Source organism: Chionomys nivalis, chromosome 22, assembly GCF_950005125.1.
Source record: "Chionomys nivalis chromosome 22, mChiNiv1.1, whole genome shotgun sequence".
Lineage (NCBI taxonomy): Eukaryota > Metazoa > Chordata > Mammalia > Rodentia > Cricetidae > Chionomys > Chionomys nivalis.
In genome coordinates, this window is record NC_080107.1 from 53792964 (window position 1) to 53811108 (window position 18145).

Genomic DNA, 18145 nt, shown 5'->3' on the forward strand with positions numbered 1-18145 from the left:
ATCTTAATGTCTTAAGTGCTTGAAGCAACTTTCAGCAAACTGGCCTTGGTTGAGTTTGCCTCCATGTAGCAGAACACTCTGGAACAATTAGTAACTGTTACTTATCTTGTAATGAAGTGGAACCTTGCTTATGCTGTAATCAATGAGAAAAATCAAGGGAGGCAGGAGCACTGTGAAGGATTTAGAGCCATGGTAGGTAGGAGAGAGCACAGAAGGAAAGAGTTTAGAATGATGACCCCAAACAGTAAGCTTCTTTGAGCTTTGAGGCTTTCCATCTTGCCCACCTGCTTGGTGGCTCAGTGTGAATCCTGAGCACATGGGTCTGGGAGTCTCCTCACATGAGTGTTAGAGTCAGACTATTTTCCACAGCCAAGTTTGCTGACTCCCTAGCTGTGTGACTCTGAGAAATTTGCTTAGTCTCTGAGCCTCTCTCTTTGCCTTGAAGATAGTAGGCTTTCTCCACGATGGTGCTGAAGAGAAACAAGCTAGCACTCAGGAGCCATCCTTCTCCAGCATTCCCACCCAACAGCCCCAAGCCTTTGGGGAGAGAGTACCCTCCAACCAAGCTGCCTGTGATTCTTTCCTTGGGATCTCTGAGCTTTAAGAAGCCCCTTGAACCCATGCCAGCCCCTTTAGAAGAGGCCTTGCCACCGGCAGGGCGGCATAGTCCATGAGAGGAAACTGCCGAACCAGCTCCTGCCTAGAGCCCAGTACTGGGGACAATTCAGTTACTAAGGGGACCCTGGCCTGCTAAGTCAGGAAAGAAGGCCAGGGTTTTCCTCTTCTTCAGCCTGCTGCCATTGTTGAAAAAGTAAACACTCCACACAGCTTAACTGGCAAGTTCTCCAGCCAGGAGTGGAAGGAAATCAAAAGCTTGTTCCAGCCAGCCTCAGAGAGCCCACAAGGGCTGTCTGTGCTGCTGGGGCAGCTCTGAGAACACAGAAACAAGCCCCAATTCTGGTCCACACTCGACACCCACTTACAGGACGTGTCAGCCTCAGGACTGCTCTCCAGTGGCTATTGCCTCCTGCCCCTTCTGTTTGGAGCTATTGGGAGGGTCAGATGAAGCAAGGCGGAAGAGGCTGGGGTGCAGTGGTCCTCAGTTCAGTACCGGTATCCTGGCATTTCTCATCACCATTCTAATTCTGCGTCTGATAGCAATCATCAGCCTTTGAAATGAGAGCCAAGCTGTTGTCACCAAGAGGCCATTGCCACTGCAGCTTTTTTTTTTTTTGCCAGCTCATATTAAAAAGTCATAATTTGAGACCATCCTGATCTACAGAGTGAGTTCCAGGACAGCCAGAACTACACAGAGAAATTTTGCCTCAAAAAAAAAAAACAAAAAACACAGAAAATTTAAAAAGTAATAGTAATGACCACCATGTATTAAGTCCTGAATGCTTAGCCCTGGGCATATATGACTCTGAACTTCATAATAGCCTAGAGTACTGGTTCTCAACCTGTGGGCCATGACCCCTTCGATAAATTTCTATCTCCAAAAAATATTTACATTATGTTTCACAACAGTAGCAAAATTACAGTTGTGAAGTAGGAATGAAAATTATTTTATGATTGGGGTCATCACAACATGAGAAACTGTCTTAAAGGGCTAAAACATTAGAAAGGTTGAGAACCACTGGACCAGAGGAACTGGTAGGAAGTGAGGAGCACATCTATTTGGGATTCACAGATGAAGCCCTTCAGTTAGATATGTCACCTTGAACAAGCTTCATCACGTCATGGAGCCTCCATTTCTTATCTCTGAAATTGGTGGTGGCATCACACTTTCTAGTTCCTGGTGGAAAAGAAAACACCAGTGGGGCAGACTATTATGAGCTCTGAAATGTATGTGGCCTTAGTGGAAGAGATGATTGTGATTGACCTTCATGTAAGTTCCTTGTGATACATCCAAGTATTTAAACTGTAGGGTACAGCAAGGCTGCTGAATCTTGAAGGCCACTCTGAGTCTGTGTGCTCCTCTGCAAATAGGGCTTGTGCTTCTTAAGACACAGTTCTGCCTGGTGCTCAGCAGCTATGTTAGTGTCAACACCTTCTCAATTGCACCCAGACTGCAAATAAAGCTGTAGTTAATGGAATGATGGGTTTCAGAAGAGAAAGGAAATGCATTAGTTAAGAGTCTTGTTAGAACTCTCTAGTACTCCACCAATGGAAAGCATTTAGTAGATCTTACAAGATGATTCATAAGTTTGGGGATTGTCCCCTGCCCCCTGGAAATGTCAGTATTTGAAGTTAGAGACTCTTACATGGAAAGATTTGAGGAATCTGTTTCCTGGCATGTTCTTATTAACTGGTAAGAGGCTCTGACCAGCATAGGCCATCCTCCTGCCTCAGAGATTCTTGAAATGTTTATTTAGGTATCATGATCTGTCCCTAGAAGCTAGGGTGAGAATGTCAGACAATGTCTTCAACATCATATATTTGTAGATATATAGATATAAGCAGAATGATAAAGTTTCATTTTCCTAGCTCTTTGGTATGTTGCATAGCTTCTGTGAAATGCTCTCAATGTGATTTGGAGAGTGATCATATGAGCAGCAGAGGTGAGCCATGTATCTCTGGGACTGTAGCAAGTAAGCCTTTATCCAGGGGTGCTATTCTTCCCTAAAGAAGGCCGAGGGTAAGTAACTTGTCCACTGATGATAGTTCCAGTGACTCTGGATTTTCTTTACTTGCAGAAGGTCAGAAACATGGCCCTAGAAGATGTCGTGATCTTGAACGTGGACACTAACACCCTGGAAACCCCTTTTGATGACCTCCAGAGCCTCCCAAATGATGTGGTGGGTAACGTGTGTGAGTCCAATCTCCTGAGTGCTTCGCTGTGAAGTGGGGAGACAGTGTGGTACAGGGCCTAGTGTGTTGCAGGGTAATAGTGGTAGACACTGTTCAAAGATGCTACCGAAAGAGTCCTTACAACATAGATTTCCTGAAGATGGCAGATTGCAAGATGCCTTCTGAGTGAAATGAAGTAAGTGGCTGTTAAGGAAGAAAAGTAACTTGGGTAAATTATTTTCTCTCTCTGACCTCAGTTTCTGACTTTGAAAAAGAATTGCAAGGAAGGTGCTTAGGGCTATTATGGCAGATGTGGAAACAGCCATCTGATCCTTGACTACATGCTTACATGTTGCCAATGTTCCACAAATGGTACACACATTAAAATAACAAGTTTCATGTAAGTAGGGGGACATTTTATATCCTCCAGGTCTTAATATTCTCAGCATAGGCAAGTGGGACTCCTCTGTATGCTGGCCACAGTGGCAGTTTCCAGCTTTGGGCCTTCAACTCATTCAGGATTTCAGAGTTGGGTGTGGTGGCCACAGAGGTACTTAATGCCGAGGAAGTCATAGATAGGATTATATAATGTTACCTGAGCTTTAGAGCCTCACAGGTGAAAACCCTATCCTGCTCAATGTTTCTGCATTTGGCACAGGCTATTCTTGTTGTGGTGGGCTGCGGGCCACTTCCCACGGTTCAACTCCCGGCCACCAGCTAGCTTTACTCAAAATAATTACATGGAAACTGTATTCTTTTAAACACTGCTTGGCCCATTAGCTCTAGCCTCTTACTGGCTAATTCTCACATCATAATTAACCCATTTCTAATAATCTGTGTAGCACCACAAGGTGGTAGCTTACCAGGAAGATTTTAACCTGCATCCATCTCGGAGAGGAGAGCTATGGCGATTGTCTGACTTGGCTTCTTTCTCCCAGCATTCTGCTCTGTGTACTCCGCCTACCTAATTTTCTGTCCTATTAAAGGGCCAAGGCAGTTTTTTATTAACCAAAAATGACCCTCCTCCATCATATTCTCAGTTTATCAGTGTGTCCACAGTTGGCCTGACAGTATCTTTTACCAGAGCTCCTGAAAGAAAGCTCCTTTTAAGTGTTTTCCCAGTCCACATCTTCCTAGACATAACCTACTCCAGGCCCTTATTTCCAGTCCTGAGGATAAGGGCTGAGAATGTAGCTCAGTTGGTAAAGAGCGTGCTGACTATAAGCAGAGCTCTGGGTTCAATACCCAGCACCACATAAACTAGAAGTGGTGAAATATGCCTGTAATCCCAGGAGGGCAGGGAGGATCAGAAGCTCAAGACATCCTCAACTACATAGCGGGTTTGAAGCTAGCCTAGACTACATAAGACCATATGGTTAAGGGGGAGGATTAATGATTTTTTAAAATATTTTTTAATTATAAGAGGGAGATCTGATAAGCACAGTTTAAGGGGAAAATAGTGATGGGCAAGACTATCATACAAGGGGTACCTTTTGAGCAAAAGAACTACAGAAATATATAACAGACCTGTTATACACCAATCTGCCCTTGTGTGAAGGGGACGATGCCCAGTGAGATATGCAAGATGAGAGCTCAAGTGGGCCTGGCCGTCTTCAGGCTCTGAGCATCAAGAGCAAGTCATTGTGACACTCTCTGGAGACAATCACTTGTCGGGAGGCCAAGACTTAGTCCTGTCTAACTCAGCTCTTCAAAATATGTTTTTCTTCTCTTCCCAACAAAGTGAGAAAAGCAAGCAGGGCGCAGGTGACAGTCACAGGGAAAGGAGAGGAGCAGGCTGCGGGTGACAGTCAGTCACAGGGAAAGGAGAGGAGCAGGCTGCGGGTGACAGGCACAGGGAAAGGAGAGGAGCAGGCTGCGGGTGACAGTCACAGGGAAAGGAGAGGAACAGGCGCGGGTGACAGTCAGTCACAGGGAAAGGAGAGGAGCAGGCTGCGGGTGACAGGCACAGGGAAAGGAGAGGAGCAGGCTGCGGGTGACAGTCAGTCACAGGGAAAGGAGAGGAACAGGGCGCGGGTGACAGTCACAGGGAAAGGGGAGGAACAGGCGCAGGTGACAGTCACAGGGAAAGGAGAGGAACAGGGCGCGGGTGACAGTCACAGGGAAAGGAGAGGAACAGGCTGCGGGTGACAGTCACAGGGAAAGGGGAGGAGCAGGGCGTGGGTGACAGTCACAGGGAAAGGGTTCATCACACTGAACACAATTTTAAAAGTAACATGAGTCTTTGCTTATGTGTGGGCATAAATTTCATTAAACAGTTTTAAACAAGCCTGTTTCTAAAGCCTTCAAAGGATCGACCTGACTTCCCAGAAATTTGGCTTCCTGAAAATAGGGGAAAATTTTAATCTCATGTCAAAATGAACTTTTACCCTACTTAAGAAAGAACAACAAGATCCAGCCTTCAACAACGTAACACCAGTGTTAGCATAACTTACTTGTCTATTTAGTCATTCATCTACTTTTAGTTTTTTAATAATTTTTTTGAGATTATAATATATATATATCATTCCTCCCCTCTCCTTTTCTCCCTCCATCCCCTTTTATATATCTGCTCTGTTTTAATTCAAATTTGTTTTTCTTCCATTGGGGTGTGTGTTGTGTACACTAAATTTATAACACATCCTGCTTGGTCTGTATACTGTTTCTTGTATGGATTTTTTCAGGACTGGCCATTTGGTATTGAGAGTCAGTGTGTTCTGGCTAGAGGAAGACTATTTCTCTGTCTCTCAGCATTCCTTAGTTGCCTATAATTCTTTGTCTAGATTTAAGACCTTTTGAGGTTACTCCCTTCCAGTTAAGCATATCTTATTGGTGTCATTTTTATTCAAGTCATGTTTAGGCAGCCATGTTGGTGAGGCTTCGTGGGTGTAGCTTCTCTGATATTTCTAGGAGACATAGTCTCACAGCAAACTCTCTGGTCCTCTGGCTCTACAGTCTTCATACACTGTCTTCTGTGATGAACCCTGAGTCTCGGGAGTTGTGTTGTAGATGTATCAATTGGAACTGGGCTCCATAACTCCACAGTTTGATTGGTTATAGTTTTCTATAAGGTCTCTGTGTGTTACAAAGACTCTTTGATGAGGGGTGAGAACTACACTTGTCTCTTGGTATAAGTATAAATATTTATAGTGAGGTTAGAGAGTATACTGTGTTAGGAAAGTGGCAGTTGTAGGCTCTCTACCATTCATGACTTCATTAGCACAGGCACCTGACTGGGTTACTTATATTTTCTAATACAGTATCTTGCTACACAGCCAGGCAGATCTTGGGTTCTGGCAGTTCAATCATGCACTAGCAACCAAACTGTTTTAAAAGTACAAGATATATTGAGAATCATAAATGCCCTTGTAACAAGAAGAAAATTAGTATAAACATAAAAGGTAAATAAGCTTGAAGGCATAACCATAAAAATTCATGTAAAGTAGACGGGAGCAAAGGTGAGACATTAACAAAACCTTAGTGACCACCCCATATCTCAGTCTCAAGAGAGCTAACATATGTGCAATTGGAGTCCTTGAAAGTGGGGAAGACAGAAATACTTTATAGTCAGTTTTCAGAAGTTTTGATGGAAGTGAAAACCTAAGAGCTCTGAGAAGCTCAGTGAGTGTGAGGGTTTGTATGAAACATCCCTCGTAAATCTCGGCATTTGAATCCTTAGTCCCTAGTGGATGGCTCTTTGAGGGGATTAGGTGTGGCCTTGCTGGAGGAAGTATGTCATTTGGGACAGGTTTTAAAACTCTCTGTGCCTCCTGCTTGTGGATCAAGATGTGGGCTCTCAGCTGCTGCTCCAGCAACTGCTACCATTCCTCTACTCCACAAATAACTTCTAGCTCTCCAGAAGTCGTGTGTGTGTGTGTGTGTGTGTGTGTGTGTGTGTGTGTACCCGTCTATAACAGCGACAAAAGTGTCACTAAGACAATAAGCCTGGTACAAACACTGGACTGAACAGTACCCACACAGTGGTACATCATGATGACCTCTCAGATCCAGTGATAAGAGACAACTTTAAGTTATCTACAAGAGAGGGGGAAAGTTTATAAGAAAAAGAAGTCATTCCAGCAGGCTTCTTGTCAGGAACTGTGTCAGCCAGAACAAAGTAGGATATTTTTTAAAGTTATGAAAGACAAGTTTTCAATCTAAACACTCTTTAACTACCAAAAATGTGTTTTCAAAGATAAAAGCAAACTTTTTAAAACATTTTTTTACAGATTAAGAAAAAAGTAAAAGAAATACTTGTCATCAGATCTAAGCTATGTCAAAAGAAGCTCTTGGGGTGGAGCAGAGAGTGGGCAGTAATATAATGAAGCATCTATGACAAAGGCGTGAAGACAGCCAGGAACAGTAAATGCATAGGTTAATGTAAAAAACATATCTTCTCATTTTTATATTTATGAATATAACCAAGTACTCAAGTAAAAATAATAACAATATATTATGTATTGTTGTATAAATATATGAAGAATATTTATTCATATTCATATAAATATATGAAGTAAAATATATGACAGCAGGTTCACAAAGCATAGCATGCTTCATTGGTTTTTATGTTCTATAGAAATGTTGAAATGTCTGTGATGTTGTTGACTGTGGACCGTATCAAATCAAAGATAGATAAATATTGTTGACTCAGAAACCACCAGAGGAGAAAGAAGACAGGGCCATACAGCTAGCCAAGCAGTGCTGAGTGTTCCGAGTGTTTTTCAGGAGGAATAAAAGAAGCACATACAGCCAGGTGGCGGCAGTGCCCACCTTTCTAGTCCCAGCACTCAGGAGGCAGAGGCAGGCAGATAGATCTCTGAGTTTGGAGTCTAGCCGGGTTCCAGGATCTACAGAGTGAGTTCCAGGACAGCAAGGGCTACACAGAGAAACCCTGTCTTGAAGAACCAAAAAAAGAAGGAGGAAGAAGAAGGAAGAAGAGAAAAGAAAAAGAAACAGTAGTACACACAAAACAAACCAAACAAAAAAAGCAAAACAACATGCCTGGGTCCATGGAGTTGGGTGTGTGGGCAAGTCCTCTAAGCATGAGTATATGAAATATACTCCAGATTGGAGCCACATTACACATCCAAATATCCCAATAAGTAGTTCATTACTTCTGTATACTACCTATAAAAATTTCACTGTATGTATGTGGTATGTATATTTGTTTGTACATATGTTTGTTGTATGTGCATGTACATGGAGGCCGGTTGAGTATCTTTTCTCAGTGACTTTTTTTTAAAGACCTTTTTAAATGTGTGTGAGTGTTTACCTGTATGTATGTCTATATAATTGTGTGCTACAATTCTCAAAGAGGCCATATTGGATCCCCTGGAACTAGAGTTATGGACAGTTGTAAGTTACCATGTGAGTGCTAGGAATCAAATCCAGGTCCTCTGGAAGAGCAGCCAGTGCTTTTAACTGCTGAACCCTCTCTCTAGCCCCCACCTAATTTTTTTGAGACAGGGCTGTCACTAAGTGAGCTAAACCAGCTGGCTCGTGAGCTCCAGAGAGTCACCGGTCTCTGCCACAGCTCCTGGGCTGCAGTTACAGATGTCTGTTGTCACATGTGACTTTACTTTAATCATGCTTGCTTATGGAGCCATTTCCCCAACCACTTGAATTTCTCTTTAAATATACAGATTAAGATTAAAGAGTGAAAGAATGGGGCTGGGAGAGATAGTGTAGCAGCTGAGAGAGCTTGAAAGAGCTCGCAGCCCAGTCATGAAGGCCAGAGTCTGGATCTTGGTAGTATTATTTCATTTGTATTTTAAACATAAAGCTTGCCTGAAGATCAGAGAGTAAAACAGCCACACTGGTCATCCATACAGACCAGGCAGTGGTGGCACACACCTTTAATCACAGTAGCCACACTGGTTAGCCATAAGGCCAGGAGGTGGTGCACATCTATAATCCAGAGAGGAATATAAGATGGGAGGAGGCAGGACCGCCATTTCGGTCTGAGGTAGAGATAAGAGTCAGTGACTGGTTGCTTTGCTTTTCTGATCTTCAGGTTGAACTTGGATGTCTGTCTCTGAGTTTTTATTGTTTTGCTACAGATCACAGCATCATCACCCACACCAGGTGTCTCACTAACACCTGTAACTGCAGCTCCAAGGGACCCAGTGCCCTCTTCCGGCCTCTGTGGTACCCCTACACTTAAATGTATACATACATCCAGACAGACATGCCACATCAATAAAATAAAAAATCTTTAAGTAGCCGGGAGGTGGTGGCTCACGCCTTTAATCCCAGCACTCGGGAGGCAGAGGCAGGCGGATCTCTGTGAGTACAAGGCCAGCCTGGTGTACAAGAGCTAGTTCCAGGACAGGCTCCAAAGCTACAGAAAAACCCTGTTTCGAAAAACCAAAAAAAAAAAAAAATCTTTAAGTAAAAAATGAAAAACATATACCATGTAGTCACTAATCAAAAGAGCGTTGGTGAAAAGAGACCAGTCTTCCATATAGAGGAAAGTAAAACACTATCTAACAATGCTCTCCTTTCTAGGAGGTTGTTTTTGAGCAATTTCATTCTAAAAAAATAGTAGTTTGCCCAAAGGTAAATAAGGTAAATGTGACATGAAAGCAAGGGAGAGCTATTGAGGGGAGAAAGGGACCCACCTAGGCCATCAGTAAAAAGGATAAAAACAGTACATGAAAATGTCATCATGAAACTGATGTGCTATATACAAACCTAAATTAATTAAAAATAGGGTTTGCAAAGAAAACTGTAGTAAGCTTCATGGAGAAACACCCAGGCTTCAGGTTTAGTTTAACATCAGAGTGGTTTTATGTGATTGTCATGTGACCCAATGTAATGTGATGGAAAAGAGTCTTCATATCAGGTGCTATTTCCAAAATGTATTCTAATGAAAAAAATATATACATATTCAAGTTTTGGAACATTCTACAAGATACCTGTTTAGCATGTGCCAGTTCCATAAAAGACAAAGGTTGCGAAGCAGTCTTTGTTCAGCAGAGACGGAAGCTTGGCAGTGAAGTGCAGGGTGGAACCTAAGATGGAAAGGCACAGTGGGGCTGAGAATGCAGCTGGAGCGAACACCAGCACTGGGCTCCTGCTTTGGACGAACTCCAGTGCCAGTATGGGAAATCTCGGGGAGCTGGTGACACAGACATGGGTGCTTGTACTATTTCCACAACTTCGTGTAATCTGCAGAAGTCCAAAATGAATGCTTACTTTTTAAAAAGAGAAACAAAATAATTAGGACTATATTAATGCCTATAATTTTAGCAATTTAGATAAAATGCACAAATTCCTTCAAATACATAAATCCAGAAAGTGACTCAAGAAGAAAGGATGTAAATGTTAGTATTCTGTTTAAAAACAAGTTGCATTTGTGATTAAAACGTTTGAAGACAAATATAATTATACATAAAGTTTTTCAAGCATTGAGGTAAAAAAAATAACTCCCAATTTTATTTCCTGAAGTCAGCATTACCCAAAGATTAAAACAAAACAAAAAAAATTTATCAATGAAACTATAGACTGACATACCTTATAAATAAAAATGTGAAATTATGAACAAAATATTAACAAATTGAATCTAATAAAAGATAAAACACAGTGATCAAGTTAATACAGATTGGAAATCAGTTTGAGTAATTTACCCAGTCAAAAGGCTAGAAGAGAAAACTAGACTAAGAGAGCTGCAAAAGCACATGTATTTTAAGAATCATTCAGGACCCATGCATATAAAAGCTCTTAAAAACTGGGAAACCTTATGACAAGAGGACCATCCAGGAAGGACTACTCACATCATGCCTGGTGCGGAAGATGGAGATCCAAGCCAGATAATTAGGACAATAAACAAAAGAAGGCAAGGGAAGGAGGGAGAGAATTTCTGAAGATAAGGAAAGTAAGTAGAGCCTGGAGGAATGACTCATTTGGCAAAGTGCCCATGTACAAGTGTGAGGACCTGAGTTTGATCTCCAGCACCCATGTTAAAATCCCATGTACCAATGAGTGCATCTTAACCCCAAGGCTGAGGGAGGGCTAGGGCCAGGCACATTGGAGCACATTGGCTGGCCAGTCTAGTTGAATGAGCTCCAGATTCAATAAGAGACCATGGCTTAAAAGAAATAACATCCAGAGTAATTAAGGAAGACATTGAGTATCAAGCCTACATATAGAAACAATGAAGTAAGTAAACTTGTTGTTACTCAGACAACATGATCCTGTATATGGAAAATATTAAGGAGCATCAAAAATGGATTTAGCAAAAACACAAGAAAATATCAATGTACAAAATTCAAATATATTCTTATATACTTGAAATGAGCAATTGAAAATGAGATTTTTAAAATAGCATGCAAAATACAAAATATATTTAACAATAAAAAAATGTATGCTGCAAACTAAAGAACATTTGAGAAAAAATTTTTTGAAAGACCTAAATAAATGAAGAGATATTCCATGTTTTGGATTGGAGGACTCAATATTTTTATGCAATATTTTTAAGATTTTAATTCGCCTAAATTGATCTATAGATTCAATATAATCCCAACCCAAATTCCAGATGGCTTTTTTTTTGAAAACTTGACAAGCTAATTCTAAAACGTATATATGTGAATATGCTAAAGAACTAGACTAGCCAAGACAGTATTGAAAAAGAAAGCTAAAGCTGTAAGACTTTTATTACCTGACTTTGAGAACAAAACGACATAACAAAGACAGTGTAGATGAACACCTCATAGACTCAGGAAGAACTCAGAATGAGACCTTCCTATGAACAGGGGCTTGGTCTTGTCTGGGTTCTCTTTCCCCAAAATAAATGTGCTGAAACAACTGGATGTCATTGTGGAGAAAAGGGACCTTGACTTTTACCTCATGTAATTGGTAGCACAAAACAGATGAAGCATCGAAACAGAGCTGAGACTACAAAAGAAGTAGAAGAACACATGAGAGAATCTAAATGAATGTGAGGTAAGCAAAGATTTCTTAGTAGGTTACAAAAGGCAAGCATCATAAAAGAAAAAATCATGAAGTAGATCTCAATATCGTAAATACTTACCTCCTGTAAACACAGGCATTTAATAAAGAGACAAATTTAAGGCATAGAAAATATTCTCGGTGGTTCTATCTTTAAAGGAAAAAGCAGGAGGATTTGCTCAATAGATAACAGCAATTGCTGCCAAACCTAACAACCTAAGTTTGTTCAGAGATCTGCATGATGGAAAGAGAAAACTGGTTCCTGCAAATTGTCCTCTAACCTCATACATCCATTGCGACACATGGGCAACCCCTCTGCTCCAACACGCATATAAAATAAATAAATGTAATTTAAAATTCTAAAGAAAAGGATGCGGTCCAAAATTTGTAAAGAAACACTAAGACTCAGTAATATGAGAGCACAATAATTAAAGTGTGCAAAAGACTTAAGAAGAGCATCAGAAAGATATTCACGTAGCCAACAAGCACATGAAACAATATTTAGCATCATTAGGTGGAGGGTACAAATTAATGCCACTGTGATGGATGACTAGGTACCATTTGTATACTAAAATAAAAAGTTAAAACTCTTCATCTTATACATATGTTTTCTCTGTGACCAAACGCACTGCTAGGTATCTATCAGAGCAAATGAAAACTTGTATATATGCATACAAATGAGTGAATACTTTCAGCAGCTTTGTTCATAATTACCCAAATTTTCAAAAAGATCCCCATGTCCTTCATCAGACAAACATATAACCAAGTATATATGTTCATAAACTGGAACCCTACTCAGTAATCAAAAGAAACTACTGATCTTTCCAACAAAATAGATATACCCATATTTCATAATTAGTGCAAGGATCTACTAGTAAGACATTCTGATATAGACACAGCTAGAGGTAGACATCAGATTGTCTATATGAATATATAGGAATTCTATAGACAATATGAAGGGGATGGAGTTCTGCATCTTGATTTTTATGGTGGACATGTGAATATTTGTGTCTTTAAAAACTATAAATCTAGGAGCTGGGACCTAGCTCAGTTGGTAAAGTACTTGTCACTCAAGCATGAGAACCTGAGTGCAGTCCTTAGAACTCACTTTAAAAGCTTACACTTGGAAGCCCAGCAATGGAGAGATGTGGAAGAAAGGGTCTCTGGGGCTCACTACCCCGCCAGTATAGCCTGATGAGCAAGCCCCAGGTCCCAAAGAGATGCTATTAGAAAACAAGGTGGTCCAGAGGTAGTAGTAGAGGTGGACATTTGTGAATTTTGGGCCAGCCAGAGCTACTCAGTGAGACTCTGCCTCATTAAGCACACATATACACACAACAACAAAAAAGACTTCTGAGGAACAACACTCTAAGTTGTCTTAGACTCAAAGTGCATGTACACACACATGCACACAAATTCTAGAACTATTCACTGAAAGTTATGAGTTGTAACATGTATATCACACCTCAGTAAGGCTAACTTTAAGGACTGACACCACAAGTATATTTTTAATTATTTTTTAGGTTTAATTTTATTTGTGTGGATATTTTACCTGCATATATATTTATGCACCAAACACATGCAGTGCCTTCAAAGGCCAGAAAAGGGCGTTGAATACCCTAGAACTGCAGTTACACACAGGTGTGAACCACTATGTGGATGTTAGTAACCAAACATAGGTCCTCTCCAAGAAAAGCCAGTGCTCTTAACCACTGAGCCATCTCCCCAGGCCTGGCACCAGAAGTATTATCTGAGGATTTGCCTGGAACTGTTATTACAGCTCATGGGTATAGGAAATGGCATAGCCACTTAGGAAATCAGTTAATGGTTTTCTAGGAAGTTAACACAGATCTACTACAATACCAGGAGGCTCCATTCCTAGGTGCTCATCTAAGAGAAGGAAAAGCAAGCATTCAGTGGGCTTTTTAATGAGTGAGAATGACAGAGCTGCTCCTGGCACACAGTAACTGACTGCAGCCTAAATGTGGGGTTTACATAAAGTGTTGTAGCCTTCATTTCTTTATCACCAAATCACAGACTAACTCAGTATTTATAAAACATGAGAAAAGAAACCATAGTCAAGAAGATAAGCATTATTTCATTCATGAATATTGGACAAGAGAGAGCAATGGCCTAGAGAAGGTGGCCTGGGTAAAAATCCTCCTGGGTCTCTGGTGGTGTGAGGAAGTAGCCTGTCCCTGATCTTGGTGAGGTGCGTAAACTGTCAAGACTCATCAGACTACCCTTCCAAAATGCACACATTCTCTTATCCTGAGTTTTGACTTGGTACAGTTAAAGAAAAGAGGTCTTAGAAAGTAATTTAGAAAGGGTTCCAGTACTGAGCTTTGGACCAGCTGAGTCCTTGTGGTTTATGAAATTGAGCAAAGGATACCTTTGATTTCTATAGCTGCTGTGACCATTTACTTGAGTTGATGGCTCTTTTACCCTTCTATATAATAAAGGGAGCAGAGGGCGGCATGGTTAACGCCTCCTACTTTGCTAGTTTCTATGAAACTTGCAGTATGCTCCTGTTTCACTGAAAATATTGCTTCGGTTCCTGGCTGTAAACTTGAGTGGTGAAATAGAACAAGAATATTCCATTCTTACTGATCTAAAATCAGCTTACAGGCTTCATGTTCATCTGAAGCCCTCTTAGAGTCTCTTAATACCATGTTCCTCCAAAAGCCACAATTCCCCAGTCCCTAGAGATGTGCTGAGAGCTCCATTCTGTGGATGATACCAGCCATGCACATGCAACAACATGTTGTATCACAGTACTGAAGGATTAGAGCCTCCTCTGGATCTGATCCCTAGGCTATGTTTGCGTGTATTAGTACTGTCTTATGGATTGTTTACTGATTTGGCAGCAGGTATTTAGGTAGCGCCAACTGTGGTCCAGGTTTTACGATGAAGATGCCGCTCTTCTCCATGAGGTCACAGGCTAGTTGGTGTGAGCTAGTGGATAGCTGGATGGCTCGTTTTACCCCTGCTTCCCCAGTTACAGCCTACTCTCATGTTGTCGTTGATGACGTACTCCAACACACAAGTGCCACTCCCTGATTCACAGGCCTATGATGGTGTCTTATTTTTCTATGTGTGTGTAGAAATAGGAGCGGGCTGTGTTCTGCCCGGCTCCCAGCCGCCTGGCTAGCTTATGCCCCAAAATAATTACACGGAAACTGTATTCTTTTAAACACTGCTTGGCCCATTAGTTCTAGCCTCTTATTGGCTAATTCTCACATCTTGATCAACCCATTTCTAATAATCTGTGTAGTACCACGAGCTGGTGACTTCCCAGGGAGATTCTTTTTTTTTTTTTTTTGGTTTTTCGAGACAGGGTTTCTCTGTGGTTTTGGAGCCTGTCCTGGAACTAGCTCTTGTAGACCAGGCTGGTCTCGAACTCACAGAGATCCGCCTGCCTCTGCCTCCCAAGTGCTGGGATTAAAGGCGTGCGCCACCACCGCCCGGCTACTTTTTTTTTTTTTATTGAAAAAAAAAATTTCCGCCTCCTCCCAGCCTCCCATTTCCCTCTCACTCCTCTCCCCTTCCCCCCACTCCTTTCCCCCTCCCTCTCCAGTCTGAAGGGGGAGGACCAGGGAGATTTTTTTTTTATTTGTTTCTTTTTTTTTTTTCATTTTTTTATTCTTTTTTAATTAAAATTTCCAACTGCTCCCCGTTTCCCATTTCCCTCCCCCTCCTCCCACATATTGCCCCCTCCCCCCGCTCCCCTCCCCCTATACCCACTCCTCTTCTCCTCCACCCAGTCCATTCCCCCTCCCTCTTAATACTGAAGAGCAGTCCAAATTCCCTGCCCTACAGGAAGACCAAAGTCCTCCCACTTCTATCTAGGTCCAGGAAGGTGAGCATCCAAACAGGCTAAGCTCACCAGGGAGATTCTTAACCTGTGTCTGTGTCGGGTGGGAGAATCATGGCGACTGACTGACTTGGCTTCTTTCTCCCAGCCTTCTGTTCTGTCTACTCCGCCTATCTAAGCTGCTGTCCTATCAAAAGCCAAGCAGTTTCTTTATTAATTAACCAATGAAAGCAACACATAGAAAGAAGACCCACCTCCATCATGTGTGAAGTTAAAAGGCCACATAGAACTCTTTTGAGTCCAGTCTGCTGACCTCTCCTGCCTCATCTCTTGTCACCCTCCTATCCCCCTTCATTTTATACCAGCAGTTTGCCTCTGTCCATGGGAGCCCCAGGCATGTCTAGTCAAATAAATCTGTGGCCACTTTAGAATGGACATTTTCATCCTTTATTTGTTCAGCCAAAGGTTTTTGGATGTGTACTCAGTGTGTTGGGGACACCGGTACCTAAAAACAAATAAGAAGTGGTCACCATCCTGCCAGCAAAAGGTGAGGTTAACTGGAAGATGGGACTGAGTGCTGGAGCTATCCATGTGCAAGATAAGATGGGGAAGTGCATCACAGTCTAACACAGCCAGAAGAGACATGCGAGACCAAAGGTGAGACTAAGAAGTAGAGGAAGGACCAGAGTAGGTGTGGTCAAAAGCACAAATTTGGACTTCAAATGGGGGCAGTAGGAAATGAGCTTAAAAAAGAAAAAAAGAAAAAAAGCCAGTGATTTGCCATGTACCACGCTATGATGTATCCCATTGGTAAGGGAATCCTACTTTTCACTTTTCTCAACTTCCCAAAATCTGGCCAAAGCTTCCCTCTGTCCCACATCAACAAATATATGACTTGAGTGTGAGGGATAGTTGCATGAATGGTGTCACCTCTGACCAGCATACACTCCTTCAACCCTTCTGATTTTAAGGAATTGTCTTTGTTCTACACCAGTGGCCACTCCATTTGTACATTCCAAGCAGGAAGCAAAGGAGCATCATGACCTAGCGCACCTTGGCCAGAGTGTGTGTGTGTATGATTTGTCCACAATCTAGGACTTTATGGGCTTCATTAAAGACGCCGGGGCAGGAGCACTGTGGGACATCAGAAGAGCCCTCAGCAGTAAACCACAACTCTGAGCTTTGGAATGCCATAAATGTTTAAGAGACTTCCTTCCTTTCATTACTGAATTTTACTTCACTTTTATACCAGTAAAGAGTTGTGCTTTATTGGTTGAAATTTCTTGATTCTGCTTTCCCCAGGTCTGTTTAAAGCTACATTTTATCTTTGAGGATGTTTGGCTCACCATGGAGGAAGTGCTGCCAGCAAATTCAATTAACTGGCAGAGCTCACAGATATTGTACATGGATTTCTTTTTTTTCCTCCTTTTTCACAACTGCTACATAAACACAGCTGGGTTTAATATTTGTTGTAACAAAGATTTAACGTGAATCATTTTACTCCGGGTAATTAATGCTTGGAATGCTGGTTCCTCAGCTTGCTTTGTAATCCTATTCGTTTCCTTACTTGTGCTATCTAGATAATGAAGTGTGCTCCTCCAGGTCTCTGCCCTGCCTTAAAACTGCTTAATATTTGGCCGTTCCCACTAGAGAGCAGATGCTTTTCTTTGCAAGAATTGAATTTCTGTCAGCTCTTTTATGCATCATGTGTTTGGAACTGTAAGTGGATCAAGTTGTTCATCACAGCAGGGACACTGTGAAGCACTTCTATTACATGCACTTCCCACCCCCACCCCACTTCCTGTTTTCTTCCCTCCCCTGAGGAGGTAGAGATGCCCAGATCCCCTTTGGAGGTAGCTCACTCTGTGTGGATACACCCATGTGATCCACCATAGATCCGGCCTGACTGCCTTCCTCAGCATGGAAATCCATATCCTTCAGCCCTGTCTTGTTGCTGAGACAAACTCTGTTATTATCTTGGTAAACACCAAGCACTTCATTAACTCCCAAATATATACTGAGTTTGGGTCACTAAATAAAATCACGAAGCCCAGCATCATGAATGACATTCCAGTAATTGATGCCCTAGAAAATGTTCATTGTAAACCCATTATTCTTTTTTGATGCTAAAATTGGGTAATTTTGGCTTTGGAGTTGGACTAATATAGAAGAAAACCACTATCTGTTAGGCACCTGCTGTGTGCCAGGCACTGTTCTAGGGGCTTTGATAGTCTTGATGTTTGATCAGTGTAACAATTTAAAAAAAAAAAGAAAAGAAAAAAGAAAAAGGCACTTTTTAGGGATGCTCCTGCCGTGATAATGCTCATCCTTGGGTCTGAACTTAGCTCGCTTCGAGTTAACTGAGACACGCTCTTAGTAGGTGTCATTTGGTTTGCAGTTACCGTTTGTGGCACATTCACTGGTCTCCAGAGATATGCTGATGTAGTACAGTCCTTACAGTGAACTGGTAAAACAGACTTTGCCTTTGAAGAAAGTCATCCTGTCTTCTGACAAACATTTGTAGTCAACTGGGATCTTTTTCTAAGGACTTTTCATTAGGGTTGGGTAGTAATGATGAGAAATCTGAGTCCTCCT

General features: G+C 41.7%; 1 protein-coding gene across 5 annotated transcripts in view; it reads left to right on the forward strand.

The window, feature by feature from the left end:
• Window positions 1-18145, forward strand: part of Dennd1a (DENN domain containing 1A) — a 555957-nt gene that overhangs the window by 380906 nt on the left and 156906 nt on the right. For all 5 annotated transcript variants that reach the window (XM_057754486.1, XM_057754484.1, XM_057754482.1 and 2 more), the window contains one exon: window positions 2697-2798. In XM_057754486.1, coding sequence (XP_057610469.1) covers window positions 2697-2798 — 102 coding nt within the window. The remainder of the gene's footprint in view (window positions 1-2696; window positions 2799-18145) is intronic.